The sequence below is a fragment of the Gopherus evgoodei genome, unplaced genomic scaffold (genome assembly GCF_007399415.2).
Source record: "Gopherus evgoodei ecotype Sinaloan lineage unplaced genomic scaffold, rGopEvg1_v1.p scaffold_48_arrow_ctg1, whole genome shotgun sequence".
Classification (NCBI taxonomy): domain Eukaryota; kingdom Metazoa; phylum Chordata; order Testudines; family Testudinidae; genus Gopherus; species Gopherus evgoodei.
In genome coordinates, this window is record NW_022060069.1 from 1196936 (window position 1) to 1215014 (window position 18079).

Here is an 18079-nt window from a genome sequence, read left to right on the forward strand (position 1 = left end):
CCCTGCCTCCCCACCAGAGCCCCCTGAGCAGAGCGGGTGAGGGCTGGATGAACCATGGGGGAACCCCAGCCCCTGCAAGCTTGTGGTATCCAGGCATGACATGGGAACTGAAGTGAGCTGCACAGCAGGAATAATTTACAGTTTGCATTCAAACCAGCACCCTTGAGGTGAACAGACCCAGCCAGGGCCATCCTATCAGACAGAAGTAGGGAGGATTTCTGTATCCCCAACTTTCCTCACAGGTCAGAGGCCAGGTCCTCAGCTGGGATCAAACAATATGGTTCCATTGTGGCCAACAGAGTCCCCGGCTACGTGTGAACTGCACGGTCACAGATTTGAAGCCGGACGGGATGGGACCATTACAGTTTCCTAATCTGCCCTTCTCCTGTGATTCCCGGGCCGCCCTACGGAGCTCTGTAGCCTGGCTTGCAGGTGTTTTCTTGTGCGGTTGCTCCCTCTTATGGAGAGATCTGGGACAGGGCAAGGAGAGACCCAGGAGGTGAAGCCATGTGAGCGTCTTGCCCTGAACAAGTCTGCTCCAAGGGAGAGGAGGCTCCCCAAAGTCCTGACTGGCTTGGTGGGGAGCAGTTCCAGAGCATCGCCCAGGGACCTCATGAAACCCCCTCCCCTCCCAGGAGTCCTGACTCCAAGTCCCCCCTGCTCTTACCAGTAGACCCCAATCCCCTCCCAGAGCTGGGGAGAGAACCCAGGAGTCCTGGCTCCCAGCCCCACCCCCTCGCTCTAACCACTAGTCCCCACTCCCCTCCCAGAGCCGAGGAGAGAACCCAGGAGTCCTGGCTCCCAGCCCCACCCCCTCGCTCTAACCACTAGACACCACTCCCCTCCCAGAGCCGAGGAGAGAACCCAGGAGTCCTGGCTCCCAGCCCCACCCCCTCGCTCTAACCACTAGACCCCACGCCCCTCCCAGAGCAGGGAGAACCCAGGGAGCGGGCTCAGTCCGCGCAGGCGCGGGGCGGGAGGAGGGAGGTGCCGAGGCTGCCCCGCTCTCTATGGTTTCCCGGCCGCCTAGAGCGGTTCTGCGCGGGCCGGAAGGGGAGGCCGCTTCCTGTTCTCGCTGGTCGCTGCTTCCGGCTGGGCCTGGCCCCGGGGAGAGGCGGAGGGGCCGGGCCGGGCCGGCCTGGGGAGCGCAGCGGTGAGGGGGCGGGGGCTCTATGGGGCGGGGCCCGTGGGGATGGGGCTCTATGGGGAGGGGGAGTTTGGGGGGCGGGGCCCGTGGGGACGGGGCTCTATGGGGAGGGGGAGTTTTGGGGGCGGGGGCCGTGGGGACGGGGCTCTATGGGGGAGCTGATGTCTGAGGGGGAGTTTGGGGGGCAGATACTGGGACTGTGGGGTGTCTGGGGGGACTGTCGGGGATGAACTCACTCGGCACGTGGAAGGGGAGATGGCCACTGAGGATTTTAGGGGAGAAATTCCTGGGGATTTGAGGAGAGTTGTGGGGCACAGAGCGTGGGATCCGGCTCTACTGTGTTAGACTGAGCAGTTTGTGTCCCTAGTACAGAGGGTTGAACCCGGGCACTGGCCCCACCACACCAACAGGTGTTGCTGGCCAAGCTGGAATCCTGGTGGGCCCCGGCAGCAGGGATTGCTGAACTCGAGCCCTCCTGCCTTGAGCTCCCTAGGCCCCTTCCAGGCCTAGGATTCCAGCCTCAGGAAGCTCTGTGGGCGGATTCTAGTTATTGATTCCTGGGGCCGCAGCCCAGCCATTTTGTAACTGTCCTTCGCTGGCCCAGGCACGGCAATTGCTGTCCCCTTCTCTAAGAGGGAAATAGTTCTTCAGTCCCAGCCAGGTGAGCGAGCGTGCTCCCCAAGCACCTGCTCAAGTCATCCTGTGCTGTTCCAGAGCAGCAGGCACCTGTCTGAAGCCCCTGGCAGCGCTGGTCCCAAGCAGGCTTTCATGATAACAAGACCCTGGTGGGATAATGACCGAGAACCATGACCTCGAGGGGGAAACCAGCTGCAGGAGAGAAGGAAACCTTAGCAACCAGATCATGATTCTAAAAATGCCCGTAAGTGATGAGCCAACGACAGGATCTGCAGAAAGCTGACTAGCATTGTCACCATTTGCATCTGCATGCTCTCCAGGCGCTGTGTCTGCCCTCTGCAGTTGCCTCTTTAAGAAGCACTGAAGTATTTGTAGCCCTGGGCAAAGGACAGGAGCCTAATGTGGTCTAGTCGAAAATCCCTTTGCGTCATAAGAGCCGTCATTGTAGAACCAGACCGGGGTTGTTGTGCTTTAAACTCCTGGGCTGGGAGTGGGTAACGGGCTATTCTTGTTCCATGAATGCCAGCACTGGAATTCTGCCTGCGTCATCCATGAAGTGCAGTTGCTGTAATGAGATGTTGTTTCATTGCAGGCTTTTCAGCACCGTGAGAGCCAGGCCCCACTGGGGGTCTTTCTGGATTTCCCACAATGGTGTCAGTTACAATGGGTAAGTCTGAAATGATGATATTTTGATTTTGGAAGGTATCCCCCTTCTTGTGTAAACGGACGTTTCGGGAAGACAATAGCCCTGGCGTAAAGGCGCTCAGAAGAGCAGATTTTATCGGTAAGTTTTGTGGCATATTCAAATGGCAGAGGAATTCCGTGGCTGGTGCGTGAGCAGCCAGGCTGATGTGTGACAGCAGCTGTGAATGCTTAGCATGTGGTGCAGGGATCTGTGCCCTGAACCGCAGGAGAGATACAGAAGTGACATTGTGATCATGACTGAAAGCTCCCAAGGCCAGGAAATCCAGAGCTAAAGCCTATGACTCTGCTGCCGGTTGCAGCACTTAGAGGATGATGTCCTGCTGTTATTTAGAGTCCTCTGCAGTTCTGATAACCTCTAGGGTGGCTTATGAAGAGTTCCTACTTTAATTCTGAATTTTGTTGCATTCTCAATTTACTTCATGAAGTCTGATCTTAGAATATATTCCAGGCTTTCCGCTGGAATGTACCGGCTGGCGATGATATGCCGCTTTAATTTAGGTGTCTCTCTCCTCTCTGTGTTTCCAAATGACTATGAATTTGATGGATAAGGAAGCTGCCGTGAATCATTTTCAGTAACTGCTATGGGATAATTTGTGGCTGGTAAAAATTTAACCAACCACTGATTCTTTTCCTCCCCCCGGAGAAGTAACACCAACATCTTCATGAAAGAATAATGTTGAAGCTAGTTGAAACTGACTAAAGGGAGGGAAGGAAGGCATCTGCTTGCTACTGATTGACTCTGCTGCTGTGTGGGTGTCTCAGGACTCTCCAAGCAGCACTGGGGGACTCAAAGTTTTGCCTGAGGGCCAGGGTAGCAACTTGCCAGGAGCCCAAGGGATGCATCGAAGTGACCGGCCATGCAGCAGATTGTGGTAGGCACTGTACGGCCACAGCAAAGCGAAGGTACCTGCCCCAATGAGTAAACAGTGCAAGTGTCAGACGAGAGGGCAGCCGGCCAGGGAGCACCAGGCAGCGATGAGCCCATGTTGGCCAGCATGATAGGCAGCGTTTTCATGATCGTCCCCCGGCGATCGCGTTATGGGGATTTATGATTTCTGTTTTTCCTCTCTCTCTCTCTCCATGTCTCAAGCAGTTGTCACTGCCATTGCATGTATTGGCTGGCAGGATGACGACTCCAGGGCATGCAGCTCCTGTCGCATCTCTGCCTGGTTAGAGGGCATCACAGCAGACTGCTGGTAGTTTAATCACATTCTGTTTTGTGTCTTGCATCATTCAGCTACATCCGAGTGGATTCAGTTTTTTAAGGAAGCTGGGATTCCTCCAGGCCCTGCTGTCAACTATGCAGTTATGTTTGTGGATAACAGGTGAGGCTGCTGTGAGACACGGGCAACAATTTTCCATCACTTGAAAAAAAAAATACTAGGCACAAACGTACGGAACTAAAAACGCTTCGCAGTCTCAGTTACAGACTTACGTCTTCATTAGAATACCCGAAAGGAGGGGGGTATATTCTAAACATGGGATGCCCTCTGTGCTTGTGAACAACTCACTTCCTGGCCCCCTGCCTTAGTTCCCCTCTTTACAGAGGTGCTGGTGAGAAGACAGGCTGCTTTTAAAATACCTTTCAGGTGTAAATTGCCCTGTGTGTGTTAAGTATTAATTGTCTCAGGGACTTCCTTTCTGGGTGGGAGGAACAAGATTGCCACTAAAGAGTCTCTTGGGTAATTAATTGTTGGAGAATAATTGCCCATTGGAACTTCTTATGGGGATATGAGGGATTCTCCATCACTGCCAGTTTAAATCAGGACTGGATGTTTTTCTAAAAGCTCTGCTCTAGGAATTAATGTGGGGCAGGTCTCTGGCCTGTGCTCTATAGGTGGTCAGACTAGTGTTCAATGGTCCCGTCTGGCCTTGGAACCTTGCTCCTAGCCGTTCTAGTCCCCATAGTTCTGTGCAGAGTCCCGGGCCCCTCACCTGCATCCCCAGGGAGGGTACAGCTCACATTGCACCAGTTGGCTTTTGCTGGGAGGAATGGACGTAGCTCTTCACTCCAGCCTGTCAGCAGCGCTCCTTGATCACCCAGCAGGGGTGACACATGAGACTTCTGTCACATCTGACCCTGAGCTTCCCAGCACTTGTGGGCATGAAGATCCCATGATATATTTTGCAGGAGAAAGAAAGGGAATTAGCCCTGGTGTCCTGGCCAAATTCCAGTCTGCTTAATTGGTTACATTAACTATTAATCGGACACCTGATTCTCTTCCACTTCCAGCACTGTGAAGCCTTGCTGCATTCTGTTACCAGCTGCTGCCCTCCATCACCGAGCTGGGATATGAGCTTTTCATACTTCACTTATCTTGTATGGGGTTCCTGAGGGTCAGTTAACTTGTAAATGCGTTGAGATCTTCCAGTGTAGGCCATGGAAAGTCGCTACCCATTGATGAAGTCTTTGCTCCATGCTTTGTTCTCTACAGAATCCAGAAGAACATGCTGCTGGACCTGAACAAGGAGATCATGAATGAGCTAGGGATCACGGTGGTGGGGGATATTATCGCTATCCTCAAGCACGCTAAAGTTGTTTACAGACAGGTAATCTGTCTGTCGGTGTGTTGCTTTGCACTGATCACGGCAGGGACATGCTTCCTTGTCAGTGTGAGCTCAAATAGGCTATTTCTGTGTGGACAACCTGAGCTCCGTGCCAGGCCTGTGAACCACAGGATGTAAAATATTCTATGAATCACATATTCTAAACTTTAGTGACTTCTGCCCTTTGGGAATGCCTCTGGATTTCCCCAGGAGCCAGGCTCACATTGGAAAGTGAGGGTAATTAACCATTGGGACAGCTTTCCAAAGGGCATGGTGGATTCTCCAGGATTTGGGGACTTCAGCTCAAGGCTGGATTCTTCTTTCTTTCAGTTGCCAACTTCCGAGGTAAATCCAGGACTCACTGGGGGAAACCCTCTGGCCTGTGTAGTGCAGGAGGCCAGACTGGATGACAGTGGTCCGTTCTGGCCTTAATAGCTATGAATTTCAAAGATGTGGCAGCCCATGAAACCTTTCCTAGTGTCCTAACGCATTCCCGTAACACCTTCTGTGTAAAGCTCTCCACCGGCTCTGAACCCACACGGCCAGGCTGAACGACAGTCTGGCAGCGTAGGAGGGGAGCCTATGCCCCCCTTTTGTCTATGAGGTAAAGCGAGGCAGCAACGTGAGGCTACCCAGCTGCAGTCGCATAGCAAGTTACTGGCAGAGTTTGGAATAGAACCCAGGAGTTCTGACTCCGGCCCCTTTCTCTGAGTGCTAGACACTGCTCATTCCTCAGTGAATGCTGAACTCATGAGAGGTGAGGGGAAGACTTGAAAGTGCTAGACATTAGTTCATGCCTATGCCAAATCTCTGGGCAGAAAGCAGCTCTTACGCTGTATTGGCTATTTGGAGCCGTCCCCTCCATCTGAGGTAGCCGGGTCTCCATGCTGCTTCAGCCCTAAGAACTGTCCCAAGGGGAGTCCGAGAACCATTCGGGTGTTCACTGTGCTTGAATGGAGCCTTCATGTCGCGTTGGGACTTTGCCGCCACGCTATCAGTGAGAGCAACGCTGACCTGAAAGCCTGTCTGACGAGAAATTGCCTTGGTCTCTTTTAGGAGATGTGCAAGGCCGCTACTGAATCGGTGTCCTCCAACCAGCCCAGTATGCAGTCAGAGCTCCGCAGGAACGCCACTAGCGGTAAGTATGGGCCCGTGGGACCGACCCTGAGCTTCGGCCCTCTCTGTAAATCAGGTCTCTTCCCCATTTCCGCTCCGGAACACCTGAGCTTAGCCTCCGTCTCCTCCGAAACGGAGCGTCACACCTAATCGACATACGCTGGAGCACCTGGCAGCTGTCTGCAACTCCAGTACTGATGTGTAGCCCATGGGGACCACAGGCCCCAGCAGTAGATGTGCTCGCTTGAGTCTGGCTAGCTGGTGATTCCCACTAGGCCTGATGTTGCCTCTGGGCTGCTCTTCTGTATTCAAAGGAGGTGCCATTGTCTGGGCTCCTCTTTGACAACTCCCAAGACGCAGTCTCTTGTCTTTATGAATATGGTACTAGAATTGCGTGGCAAATGACCTCATTGCTGGCTGTCCTGCGTTACTGGGGTGTAGGCCGCAGTTGTAATACCCATCGTCCTCTGCTCCACTCCATTGTTTAACGGGGCAGGGCTAGCCCCTTCTCAGCCTGAGCAAGCCCCTGGGGTTTGGGGAGCTAGGAAGCAGAACAGGAGCCCTGCTCCATCTTGTACGCTGGAAATAGGTCACTGGTGCCTGATTCTGCTTCGTCACCAGCTATTCTTGCCTTCCAGCCGCCACCCGTATGATCGCTAACAGCTTAAGCCGAGATTCGCCACCTGCCACCCCTGTCCGAAGACCTGACACCAGTACGTCCAAAATCTCTGTTACTGTGTCCAACAAAACGGCTGTGAAGAAGGCAAAAGCAGGTATGAGGGAAACCTGTGAAATGCAGCATTGGGAGCTCTTTTTTCCCTCATTATTCTAAAATGTTATGTGCTGTTGCTGTGAGCTACTTACCAGCTGCTGTGTTCCACCCCAGAGCTGGTTGGGTTTCTGTGGTGCACAAGGTGATTTCTGTCTAGTTGTGTGATTACTGATTTCATTTTGTGATATGGAGCTCTAAGGTGCTGTGTAAATGTAAATTACTGCTCTAAATGACTGGAGGGGGGAATCTCAAGATTGCCATTATATCCACAACCTCCCACTTCCAGGTCGCCAGTTCAGAGCCAGTCTAGCCTAGAGGTGCTGCCATCTAGTGGCTGTTGGTGGGTGTCATGGTTTGGGGGATTTCTGTCCCCTCTTGTAGTCTCTTCCAAGGGCACCTACTCCCTCAAGAGACTCCCACTCTCAGGCTGGGATACGAGGCTGCGGCACTGTGCTTCTGCCCAGTAGGTGCTACTGACCTCAGTAGCCGCAGGCCTGTTCCTCGGGGGGCTTGTGACCAGCACTGAGCATTGTTTGATCTCAGGAGAGGGAACCCAGCCTCACAAGAGAATAGAGCTTAAAACAGCAAAAAACTGACCTGGCTAGAGGCTCGTCTTCCCTTGGCAGAGATCCTAGCAGACTCAGCTTCCTCGTCAGCCTCAGCCTCGGGAAGTCGAGGGGCAGTTTCTCCCCGTTAACTGTCTCCCCTCCAGGGAGTTTGTTTCTTTAAATCCACCTCAGGCTTTTGAGTTGGGTGTCGCAGTCCTGGGAAAGCTGGGCTTGGCAGGGTAGCAGCATATCACAGTTAATTGTCAGGGGTGTTTGCTATGGGGCTCGTATTTGGGCTGTTGTCTGTTTTCCTGCCCCCTCGGTTACTGAATTAGTGCAGTGTGTGCATAACAGTAAACATCTTTGCAATACTCAGACAAACGTATGGAGCATATAAAATTCATAGATTGTCACAGGCAACTCCAAATCCGTCAAAGGGGGTCTCAGTCCAGGGCCTAGAGGACAGATATTCCCCTCACTGAAATCCACCCCCAGCACTAACAGCAGGTGGTTGTCAGTATTCCTGGCAGAGAAGCCAAGGACTGCATGGTCAGCACAGAGCGAGCCGGCTGGGGAGGGGGGGCTCCCTCCAGGGCTGCCCCCGTATGGTACCTGGTTGGACAGAGGATGTCAGTCCCACGGCTGGCAGGCCTGCTAATGCTATAGCTGGGTCACAGGGGAGCTGCACTGCACGGCGACGTGGGGGAGGGGGAGGATTCTTGCTAGTTGTTCTGATCCGAAGTCCAGCACTGGAATGTACTTAGTGACCTGGTTTTGTATTAGCTGGGTCCTGTAAGAAAGGAATATGGGAGAAAAACAGGGCCACAGAACTAAACCCAACGTGTTCTTAAATCGCTGCGTAAAGGCCTCTGGGCAGGAGTGGTGACCAGGGAACCTTCTGGGCCATGTATTGATCTCCCCAAAGCTCTTTGGATGGACGAGGGAGCTCAGACTAGTTCTTGGGGAGACCAGCTGGAACGGAGCAAACGACCGAGCTCCAGTTCCGCACAGATAGCTGAACTGGCACACCTGGAGCAGCCTGCAGCCCTGCCCTGATTCTGCAGATTAAGCCGTAGAGGGGGAGCTCTGGAGTGAGGTCTCCTTGTGGAGACTTCAGTTAGTTCTACCAGATCCACTCCTGAGCAGTGCAGCGTGGTCACCAGTGACTCTACGGCTAAAGAAAGGACCCAAGTCCAGCATGGTTTGCAGTATCCAGAGTGGGCTTTGATTGGTCCCTTTCCCCGATCTGTTCATCTGCAGTGGATCTGCCAGTCCCTGAGGCCAAGCAGCTGCCTCCTCTGCAGGCTTCCTGGAGAGAAGAGAGTGCATCACAGCAGCTCTAGGACACACAGTGACTGTTGGGCTGCCGTACCTTAATCCATCCCTAAATATTGACTCCTCTGCCACCGAGCCTCTGGAAGGAAAATGCTTTATCCAGTGGGATCCCTAGAGCGTGGGAGCTGAGGGGTAAAGCTGGAGTTACCAGAGTCTGATCTCTTCTCCCCTTCGGCTTTTCCCCAGCGTTATGCGATCCAGCGGACGAGAGCCTGGTGAGCCCGGTGAAACGACGGCGAGTTACAGCGGAGATGGAAGGGAAGTACATCATCAACATGCCAAAAGGTACCACGCCCAGGACTAAGAAAATCCTGGAACAGCAGGCAGCAAAAGGTACCCCTGGTATGTTCTTAGCCCCTTGGCAAATTGTCTGTCTGTCTTCCCCAGAGCCAGCTGGCACACTGATGAGAACCCCGCGTCAAGAGAGATCAGGTGGAGGAGGCCGTACCTTTTATTGAACCAACTTCTGCTGGTGAGAGAGAGCAGCTTTCGAGCCGCACAGAGCCCTCCATCTGTCCGGGAAAGGAACTCTCAGCGTCCCAGCAAAGTGCAGGGTGGAACAGTGTTTAGCACATTCAGTCTTACGATCTGTGCTAGCAACTTATGCTAACCAAGCTGTTCCACCCTGTGGTTAGCTGTGCCGCTCTGGGTACCTTCCCAGCCCCGAAGAAGGGCTCTGTGCTTCTCTCTCACCCCCCTGGTCTCTAGTATCATGGCAGTGACATGGCTACAGCTGCACTGCCTGCACCCTGGTGGCTTGCAGTGAATGTAGCTGCTGGTGGTTAGCAGAGACCAGGTGCTTAAGACCCGCTTTTACAATGGCAGATGAACAGTACTTCCTTCTCCACGCCCGCTCAGCGAGCACGTGGGACTAGCAAGGGGGGCGAGCTGCACCCAACCAGCCCCGTGAGGCTGACACGCTGGGTCTGATCTAGAGATGGGTTTGTGCCAGCGGGTGTGATATCATTAACAGTGTGGTAATGCTGGTACAACCCCATGGGCACTGCGTCCACATGATGGGGTGCGCTGGTACAGTTAAAGGGGGGCACTAGACAAGGCCTTCATGTACGTGGGACTTTCAAGGGAGGCATGAAAGCCAAGGTCCTGTTGAGAGTCGCGCAGAGAGCCCGAGAGCACCTGGCTGGTTTCTGAGAGAATCCTGGCCAAGTGCTCCTTTCCCACAGAGTCAAGCAGCATGTTGTACCCTGGCCGCTGTGCTCCACTCCAGAGGTGGCTGCATGTCCGGAGGGCTGTGCAGCTCTTTGTGAGCCTTTGGAAGGAAGAGTGGGAGAGGCATGTCGAATATTCTCCGTCGGATGTCAGTGGGGGTACCATCTGCAGCAGGGCTTGCAGCATGTGCTGCTAAGGGGCAGGGGAGGGCAAGGTGACCATTTCTTGCTGAACCGTGCTCACAGCCCACAGGATGCCCCTTGGGGTTTTCGTAAAACCTTCCCCAGTTTCCTTCTTGTGGAAGCCTGAAAGCACTTCTCTCGTCTTGGCTGCTGCCAGGTGTGCCCAGGACGTCTGTGTTTGACCGGCTGGGAGCTGAGATGAAGGCAGACACAACCACGGGGAATAAGGTGAGAGGAAAGGGGGTTTCCATAGCGGTGGAACCTGACTAGCTTGTGAGAGAGGGCCCTGCATCCTGGCCAGAAGTCCCTTGCGTGCTCTGTGTCCCATTGAAATCCCGGGATGGCTCACCATGAGGGTGGGACAGTCTGGCTCCTGGTGTCATAGGCAGGCATGTGTGCTTTGCACAGGCAGGATTGAAATGCGGTTTGCGGGGGCTCCCAGAGCGCCTTCTCATCCTGCTCGGTGTTAGCACTCTGGGCCCATGGCTGCTGTGCCTGTTCTCACAGCCACGTTCATTGAGATGGTCATTCAGGATCCGCAGCCACGGTCGAAAGGCTGAGAAGGGGTCATTGGTCACTTCTGCTACAGCCGGTGTTCTTTAAAGCCAAGAGAATGAGCCCTCTGCTCCCGGGCTGTTTGCGGCCTTGGTGAAAAGAATCAGGTCTGAGATCCGTTCCTAGTGGACAAGTGCTCGCGTCACAGAAATAACCACGATACGTTGCATCCCTGTTGGCAGCCTTAACCAAGAGAGGGTGTTAAATAGGTCCCCTCTGAGCCATGGGGTGCATGTTGGGGGGAGGGGAGGGGAAGCACTTGCCCTGATGCTTCTCTGCCTGTTCTGGAGGTGGAGGACCTGGGTCTCTATGGTTGACACTTCATGCCTGTCTAAAACCTGAGACACACCTGAAACAGAGAGTGGGGCTGGGCCGGGATTGGGGAATCCTGGGATCTGTTCCCAGCTCTGCCACCAACCTCTGAGTGACCTGGGGCGAATCATGCCCCTCTGTTCCTCGGTTTCCCCATCTCTGCTCTGAGCTAGATACTGATCTCGTGCTCTACGTCAGAGCGAGGTGCTTGTGTGACTGTTAACCCGCTGGAATTGTGTGGCTCTCGCCAGTGAACACGAAGTGGAAGAATATTACCCAGTGTGCTCTGTTTTAGGAGAAGAATAATCCTTTGCTCTGATCTAGCACTTTTTGTCAGTGCATCTTGGAGCACATCACAGTAGAGGGCTATAATATGTTCCCCAGCTGGGGAAACTGAGGCACAGCGCAGGAAGGGGACTTGCCCCAGGTCACCCAGCAGGCAGGTAGCAGAGCTGGGAACAGAACCTGTGCCCCAGTCCAGTGCTCCGTCCACTAGGCCGCACTGGCACCCCATTTTTATTCCTTTTGGCCATGTGTTACTAATGCCTGTGATGCATTGCAGCCTACAGGGGTCTTCAGCCGACTGGGGGACGCACTGGAGGCAGAGGAGGACAAAGCCGCGGAGAGTGACGACGACTGCTCCGTCCTGCAGTATGCTGGGGTCCTGAAGAAGCTCTCCAAGCCTTTACACAAGGAACATGCCGAACCAGGAGTAACCATCAAAGCAAAAGCCACGAGCTCGGAGGCAAAACCAGCTGTGACGACCATTCGGCGACTTGGCAACAAGAGCTCCAGCCTGGCAGTGAAGGAAAAGAAGCTGGAATCAACTTCCAAAGTCAGCATCATCCAGAGACTGGGCAAGCCCTCCCTGCCCACGGAGGCCCAGGACAGCAGCATCACCAGCACGAAGAACAAAGCTGCACCACAGTTCAGGGTCACTCTAAAGAGGACTTTGGGTAGCGCTAAGGTAAGCAGCACCAGCGAAATCTATAGCGCTCAGATGGACAATACAGGGACTGTTAGTGTCTTTAAAAGACTGGGCAAGAAGGCAAACTGATCAGTGAACAGCGCCTGGAAGGTTTGGTTCTGTAGCTGCTAGTACCCGAACCACTTGGTCCTTTGTCTGCGTTGTTACCTCTCTCTTTATGTGCATGAAACTCTGTGTGGGGGATCCCCAGAGACCCATCTCTGTCTCCTTCGGCAGGATCGGGGCACCTGGCCCAGACCCAACTTGGCTTGAGTGGAGTGTGCGTTTGCTCTGCTCCTGGCTCATTCCTTACCATTAAACTCAAAAGGCACAAGCTGCTGTGTGAAATGAGTTGGGATCCTTGCAGGGTGGCTGCCTACATCAAAACAGAACCATCGCAATTGGTGTGAGTTGTGCTCCCCCTTGCCTGGAGGCCCCAGCAGAGAAGACCAGGCGAGAATGGGTCATGGAGACAACGCCTCTCCTGCCCGCAGTGGGTCCGCAGCACGGCAGCAGCCTGGGCTCTGGCTAATGGAGGGTTTTCCTCTCCCAGGCTGTCGGCCAAGCGCCTTTCACCAGCGCTAAAGTTCACTGAAAGCTTTTTTCTATTCTTTTTTTCTATCTTTTTCCCTCTGCAGGTTCTTGCCTGTATCTAGGAAGTAGCATCTCGAGGTCTCCGTACAGAGATAATACGGAGCGGGGACACTGTGCTGGAACTCTTGAGTCTAAGAGGGTTTCCTAGCAACCTATAAAACCAAACGTAAGGGCTCCAGGACACTGTGCAGGTGCCTGTTTGAATGCTGTCAGTCCAAGAGTATTAATCTGAGACCCACGGGAGATGTCTCTTCTCCTTCCATCTTCACACCTGCTCTTATGCAAACATTTCTTAGTCCCTGTGCTAGCATCACTTCATCTGCCTCGGCCAGTACAGCATTACGCTTGTATTCCAGGCATGGGGTTCCCCCCGGATCTGTGCAGATCTTGCACTCTGAGAGTGCGGCATGGATTCAGACAGGTCCATGGGCAGCTCCAGAGTCTGCCAGGAACATGCTAAGAGTATGCGTGGCCTGGATTTGTTTGGCCAGTTCAAGAAGAAATATTTTGTTTGTGGGGGATGGGGAGATATTTTGTTCAGACTTCAGTGGCCAGTTGCCCTCAAATGTAAAGGTAGCACAGTTCTGCACAGGGCCGGCTTTCTCTTCGGATTTCCCAGCTCAGAGTCAATTGGCCTCGTCCCCAGAGGCTAGATACTGGCGTTGCTTTCCAGGAGACAGCATAACTGCCCTCTTTATGGGATTTCAGCCTCCTCGTGCTGAGAGGTTTGGTTTTGAGTGGCACAGAGATTCAGCAGTGAAGTAATTTTGCACATGTGGAAATACAAAGGCAGATGTTTGGCTTTGATTACTTCTCAGCTTCTCTGCCCCCAGGGGAGGCAACAGGCCTTGCTCCCCTTCCTAAAAGGCAGAACTCTTGTACATTATTTTGTGTAGGGAGACTAGCCCATTATCAGCCTGGGACAGGAGCCAGGGTCACTCCCATGCTGTGTGGTGGCCCCCGTGCGAAGCCCCATTCCGAGTGGACACGTGTCTATCAAAGAGCCATCGGTGCAGTTGGTGCTGTCACTCCTGGGGGACACCTGTGCAGAGAGGCTGAGGGCTGAGTCCTGGACAGCATGCTCCTCTCTCTGCTCTAGGGCAGAATATAGCATACGGCAGGGGCAGCTTGTCCTGTTTCGTAGGGAGTCGGGGGCTGTCAGGCTGTGGGCTGGCTGGTTCAGAGGGCTTTGTTTGTGCTCCCCCCTTTCCCTCACGAAAAGGGATTGCTCCTCCCAAGTACTTACGGGGGGAGGGTGGTTAATGCCTGTCAGGCTGGCTGGGCAGCTGTGAGCAGTTCCCAGACAAAGCTTGGCGGTGTGCCGAGAGGGATCCCTGCGGGACCACCAGACTAAGGTGGTCACGTGCAGCCCACAGACCTGGAGCGTGGCATGCAGCTGCACTCCTCCACTCTCTGCTGGTGAGTGCTGCACGATATTCGGATAAGGAGCCCTAGGTCCGTGCTAAGTGGGTTATCTTGCTAAAGAGAGTGGACTGGCCCCAGCATCTTGGCTGGGAGCGTCTGCGGGATGTGGCAGCGGAGCAAAGATGAGTGGCTGCCGTTGGCCTCCTTACCAATTGATTAAATGCGGTGGTCGCTGTGGACCACCTGTGCCCTAAAACCAGGGCTGTGTTAGCTTGCCACGTCGGGCGGCTTCAGGTCTCTGTGTGTTGGTGCTGAGCTGAGGCGCTGGCCTGAAGGACTGACTGTTAATCCAAACAACAATTCTTCCTTCTTTATCTACTGTTCTTTATTAAGCCAAACCAGAGGTTTAATGTCTCTGGTTTAGGCCGCCTCCTCAGGAGATCCTGTCCCTTTTGCTGTGGGTTTACTGCATCCCTTTAGCTTCTCTATTTTAGAATCGGTTTTTAAGTGGTTGCCTGTATTGGCCTTTGTTTGTTCTGAAGCGCTGACTTGTCTTGTGACGCCCGCTTTGCCGGTGCAGTCGGCTTTATACCAGGTTAAAACCCAAGTGTTCTGCTGGGGGACAGAGAGGAGGGGGAGACTCTGCTGCAGGCTGTTTCTGAGGGGAGGGGATGGGGTCATTGGATCCAAGAAAGGGAAGTTTGGGTGTGTGTCTGCCCCCCCTCCCCCGCGCAAGACAAAATAGGAAAGTTGGCATAACCCATTTCTGCGGGTTTACATCGTGCTTTCGAAAGGAGGGGTCCATTACACTGGTTTTAGACTGTTCGAGGCAAAACACTTTTAAGTAGGAGAATGAAATCTGCGCACAGGCTACGTTGTGCAGTTGGCCGCCGGGAGGTGGTAGAGATTTGTGTAATGCACTCAGGGCATGTGCCGTGATTCTTCAAGGATTTGACGTGCTGTTGCAATAAAGCATAAAAAAAGCCATACTTCTCTCACCCCTCCTTGGGCTTTAATGGATCTCTGCTGCTCGGAAATCCCTCTGGTTGCATTTAAAGCAAGATTCCCTCTGCAGATAGGGATAGTACTGTCGACCTACTCAGCACCTCCAGAGCCTCAGTGTGAAAAGGGCTGCACAGCGGTGGATGTTACTCCCCTCCCTCGCAGATAAACTACTACCCAGAGTGCAGCGGTGACCTGCCCAAGGAAGGGTCCTGGCAAATCCGGGGGCGAGGGCAGGGAGCGGAGTCCTAGGCCCAGGTTGAGATGTCCAGCTCTTGTTCCTAGAGACTAACCCGCCCCCTCCTGCCCAGGATGCTCAACGTTTTACCCCTAGCAGTTATGCGGGGGGTCGGGAGGTTGTGCTTTATTGAACAGCTTTTCCATTGACTGTGCTCCCTGGGGCAAAACTACCACAATGTTGCCAACAGCGTGCGTGAGACTTGTCTCTCCTCCATCACCTGGCAAAAGAAAATCCGAGGGTTTTAATTAACGCTGGTCTTCCTGGTCCTGCTCTTCACCAGATCCCCCAGCCAGAAGGAGCTTTCTGAGCAGCTGGTGTGACCTGTCTAACCCACCTGCCCTCACAGCTGTTGCTCCATCCTTCGCACCCTGTGCTGCTTTCACTCTGTGAGCTCTTTACTGAGGATGTTGCTGAGTTCTGCCCCCCTCTTCCCTGCGGGGGATGCTGCCTTCTCTGCTTCCTGTGCCAAGGGGTAGGGGACCAGTGCTGGTAAGCAACTGCTGTGTTCCACCCGGCCCTGGGGCGAGGAAGGGCTGTAGGGAATAGATACACTGTGAAGTGTGTAGGACGCTACCCAAGAATTGTTGCAACTGCACTGTAGCAAACACTCCTACACGGAACTCCTAGGCTGATTTCAGTGCTAACTTCTCTTTCTGGGTGTCTGCACAGCGGGGGGCGGGGGGTCAGCCTCCCCACAACCTCATGCAGTGGGGCTGATGCAGCTTAGGCTCTCGTGCTCCCACCTCCCTGAGATTGACAGCCCAAGTGGCAACATCCACACAGTTACTGTTAGCACACCACCATGAGACCTGCCGGCACCAGTCTGCTGGGCTCACCCTGCTGCAGTGTGGATGTGTGTCAGGGCGTGGGGCTAGTGCCTGGTGGGGCTTGGGCTCCAGGCTTCTGCTGGCAGCTGGCTGGGGGGCCGGGCCCTGCCCCCCCCAGATGCTGGGGTTCTGCTGGCAACTGGCTGGGGGGCTAGGCCCTGCTCTCCCCCCCCCCCCGGATGCTGGGGTTCTGCTGGCAGCTGGCTGGGGGGCTGGGCCCTGCTCCTCCCCCGGACGCTGGGGTTCTGCTGGCAGCTGGCTGGGGGGCTGGGCCCTGCTCCCCTCCCCGGACGCTGGGGTTCTGCTGGCAGCTGGCTGGGGGGCTGGGCCCTGCTCCCCCCCGGACGCTGGGGTTCTGCTGGCAGCTGGCTGGGGGGCTGGGCCCTGCTCCCCCCCCCCCCCCCGGACACTGGGGTTCTGCTGGCAGGTGGCTGGGGGGCTGGGCCCTGCTCCTCCCCCGGACGCTGGGGTTCTGCTGGCAGCTGGCTGGGGGGCTGGGCCCTGCCCCCCCCCCCCGGGGGTTCCTGTTCCCACCCCTCTTTGCTGCTCCAAAATCAGTTCTGCGCTATGGAAATTTATGCAAATCTATGGCGAGGGGCGGGGCTCTCGGGGTCCCGCCCACCAGGGGTGCTGCGCTGCCCGCGTGCGGACGTGGTAGACTGAGCTGCGCGGAGCAGGCGCACTGGGCCTCAAGTTCGCGCAGGCGCAGTGCGGCGGCGCCGGCCAATGCGGCTTGGACGCATGCGCAGCGCGCGCTGTCCCGCCGTTCCTGCGCACTGCGGCCCCTGGGCGGGTCCCGTAGCGCCCCCCGCTTCCGGTGCGCTGGAGCCCGGCGGGAGGGGTTTCCGGGAGCGCGGGGGCTGCGGGGCCTGACGCGGCGGTGGAGCTGGGCCCCGCGGGGAGGGAGGCGGCACCGGGATGAGCAGCGGCCGCCGAGGGAGCCCGGGGCGCCCGTGACAGGTGGGGAGCCGGGCCCGGAACGAGCCTCGCGATGGTACCGCCCGCGCCCCCTCCCCGCCGCGATGGTACCGCCCGCCCCCCCCCCCCGCGATGGTACCGCCCGGGGTCCCCTCCCCTCTTCTCCCTGGGGGTACCGCCGGGACCCCCCGCCCGCGCCCCCTCCCCGCCGCGATGGTACCGCCCGGCCCCCCCCGCGATGGTACCGCCGGGACCCCCTGCCCGCGCCCCCTCCCCGCCGCGATGGTACCGCCCGGCCCCCCCCCCGCGATGGTACCGCCCCGGACCCCCTGCCCGCGCCCCCTCCCTGCCGCGATGGTACCGCCCGCGCCCCCCCGCGATGGTACCGCCCGGGGTCCCCTCTCCTCTTCTCCCTGGGGGTACCGCCGGGACCCCCCGCCCGCGCCCCCCTCCCCGCCGCGATGGTACCGCCCGGGCCCCCCCGCCGCGATGGTACCGCCCGGGCCGCCTGACCGACCGCTCCGCCCCCCCCACGGTGCTTCGCAGACTCCCCCGGCTCGGTCCCAGCTGGGATCTCCCTGGCCGCCCTGCGATGGTACCGCCGGAGCCCCCCCCCGGTGGAACCGGCCAGCCCCCTGGGGCACCGGTCCCCGGAGTGCAGGGGGGGCCGGGCCGGGGGGGTCTGTCCCCCGGGGCCGGGCCGGGCCGGGGGGGTCTGTCCCCCGGGGCGCGGGGGGGGCCGGGCCGGGGTGGGGGGGTTTGTCCCCCGGGGCCGGGCCGGGCCGGGGGGGTCTGTCCCCCGGGGCGCGGGGGGGGCCGGGCCGGGGTGGGGGGGTTTGTCCCCCGGGGCCGGGCCGGGCCGGGGGGGTCTGTCCCCCGGGGCGCGGGGGGGGCCGGGCCGGGGTGGGGGCGTCTCTCCCCCGGGGCGCTGGGGGGTCCGGGCCGGGCCGGGGGGGGTCTCTCCCCCGGGGCGCTGGGGGGCCGGGCTGGAGTTTCTCCCTGGAAGGTTTAGCAGGGAGCTTGGCTTGGGATTTCTCTCTCCCGGGGGAGGATTTGGGGGCGGGGGCTCCAGCATGTGATTCCGCTCTCCAGGGCACCTCGAGGCTCTGCGCCGTCACCCTGCTGCAGCACCTGCTGCCT

General features: G+C 56.7%; 2 protein-coding genes across 4 annotated transcripts in view; both read left to right on the forward strand.

Annotated features, from left to right (window-relative positions):
• Positions 1-1050: 1050 nt before the first annotated feature.
• CUNH19orf47 (chromosome unknown C19orf47 homolog) lies at positions 1051-14940 on the forward strand. 3 transcript variants are annotated; one of them, XM_030546730.1, is made up of 10 exons: positions 1051-1153; positions 2376-2450; positions 3726-3813; positions 4924-5038; positions 6092-6173; positions 6790-6924; positions 8993-9148; positions 10316-10386; positions 11588-11992; positions 12631-14940. In XM_030546730.1, the coding sequence occupies exons 2-10, from the start codon at positions 2432-2434 to the stop codon at positions 12646-12648; spliced, it is 1089 nt and encodes a 362-aa protein (XP_030402590.1). In that variant the 5' UTR covers positions 1051-1153; positions 2376-2431; the 3' UTR covers positions 12649-14940. The 3 variants fall into 3 exon arrangements, with proteins under 3 accessions (XP_030402590.1, XP_030402588.1, XP_030402589.1); XM_030546728.1 differs by having other exon boundaries at positions 11588-14940; XM_030546729.1 differs by having other exon boundaries at positions 8993-9139; positions 11588-14940.
• A 1949-nt stretch (positions 14941-16889) lies between these two features.
• Positions 16890-18079, forward strand: part of AKT2 (AKT serine/threonine kinase 2) — a 32784-nt gene continuing 31594 nt past the window's right edge. Inside the window, exon 1 of the mRNA XM_030546727.1 lies at positions 16890-16981. The gene's annotated coding sequence lies outside the window, so the exon portion shown is untranslated. The remainder of the gene's footprint in view (positions 16982-18079) is intronic.

What these genes read in the sequence shown, in the direction of transcription:
- CUNH19orf47 (XM_030546728.1), top strand. An exon ending in GTTATGTTTGTGGATAACAG is followed by an intron (nt 3,814 to 4,923) that starts GTGAGGCTGCTG and finishes TGTTCTCTACAG; the next exon opens with AATCCAGAAGAACATGCTGC. An exon ending in ACACAACCACGGGGAATAAG is followed by an intron (nt 10,387 to 11,587) that starts GTGAGAGGAAAG and finishes GATGCATTGCAG; the next exon opens with CCTACAGGGGTCTTCAGCCG.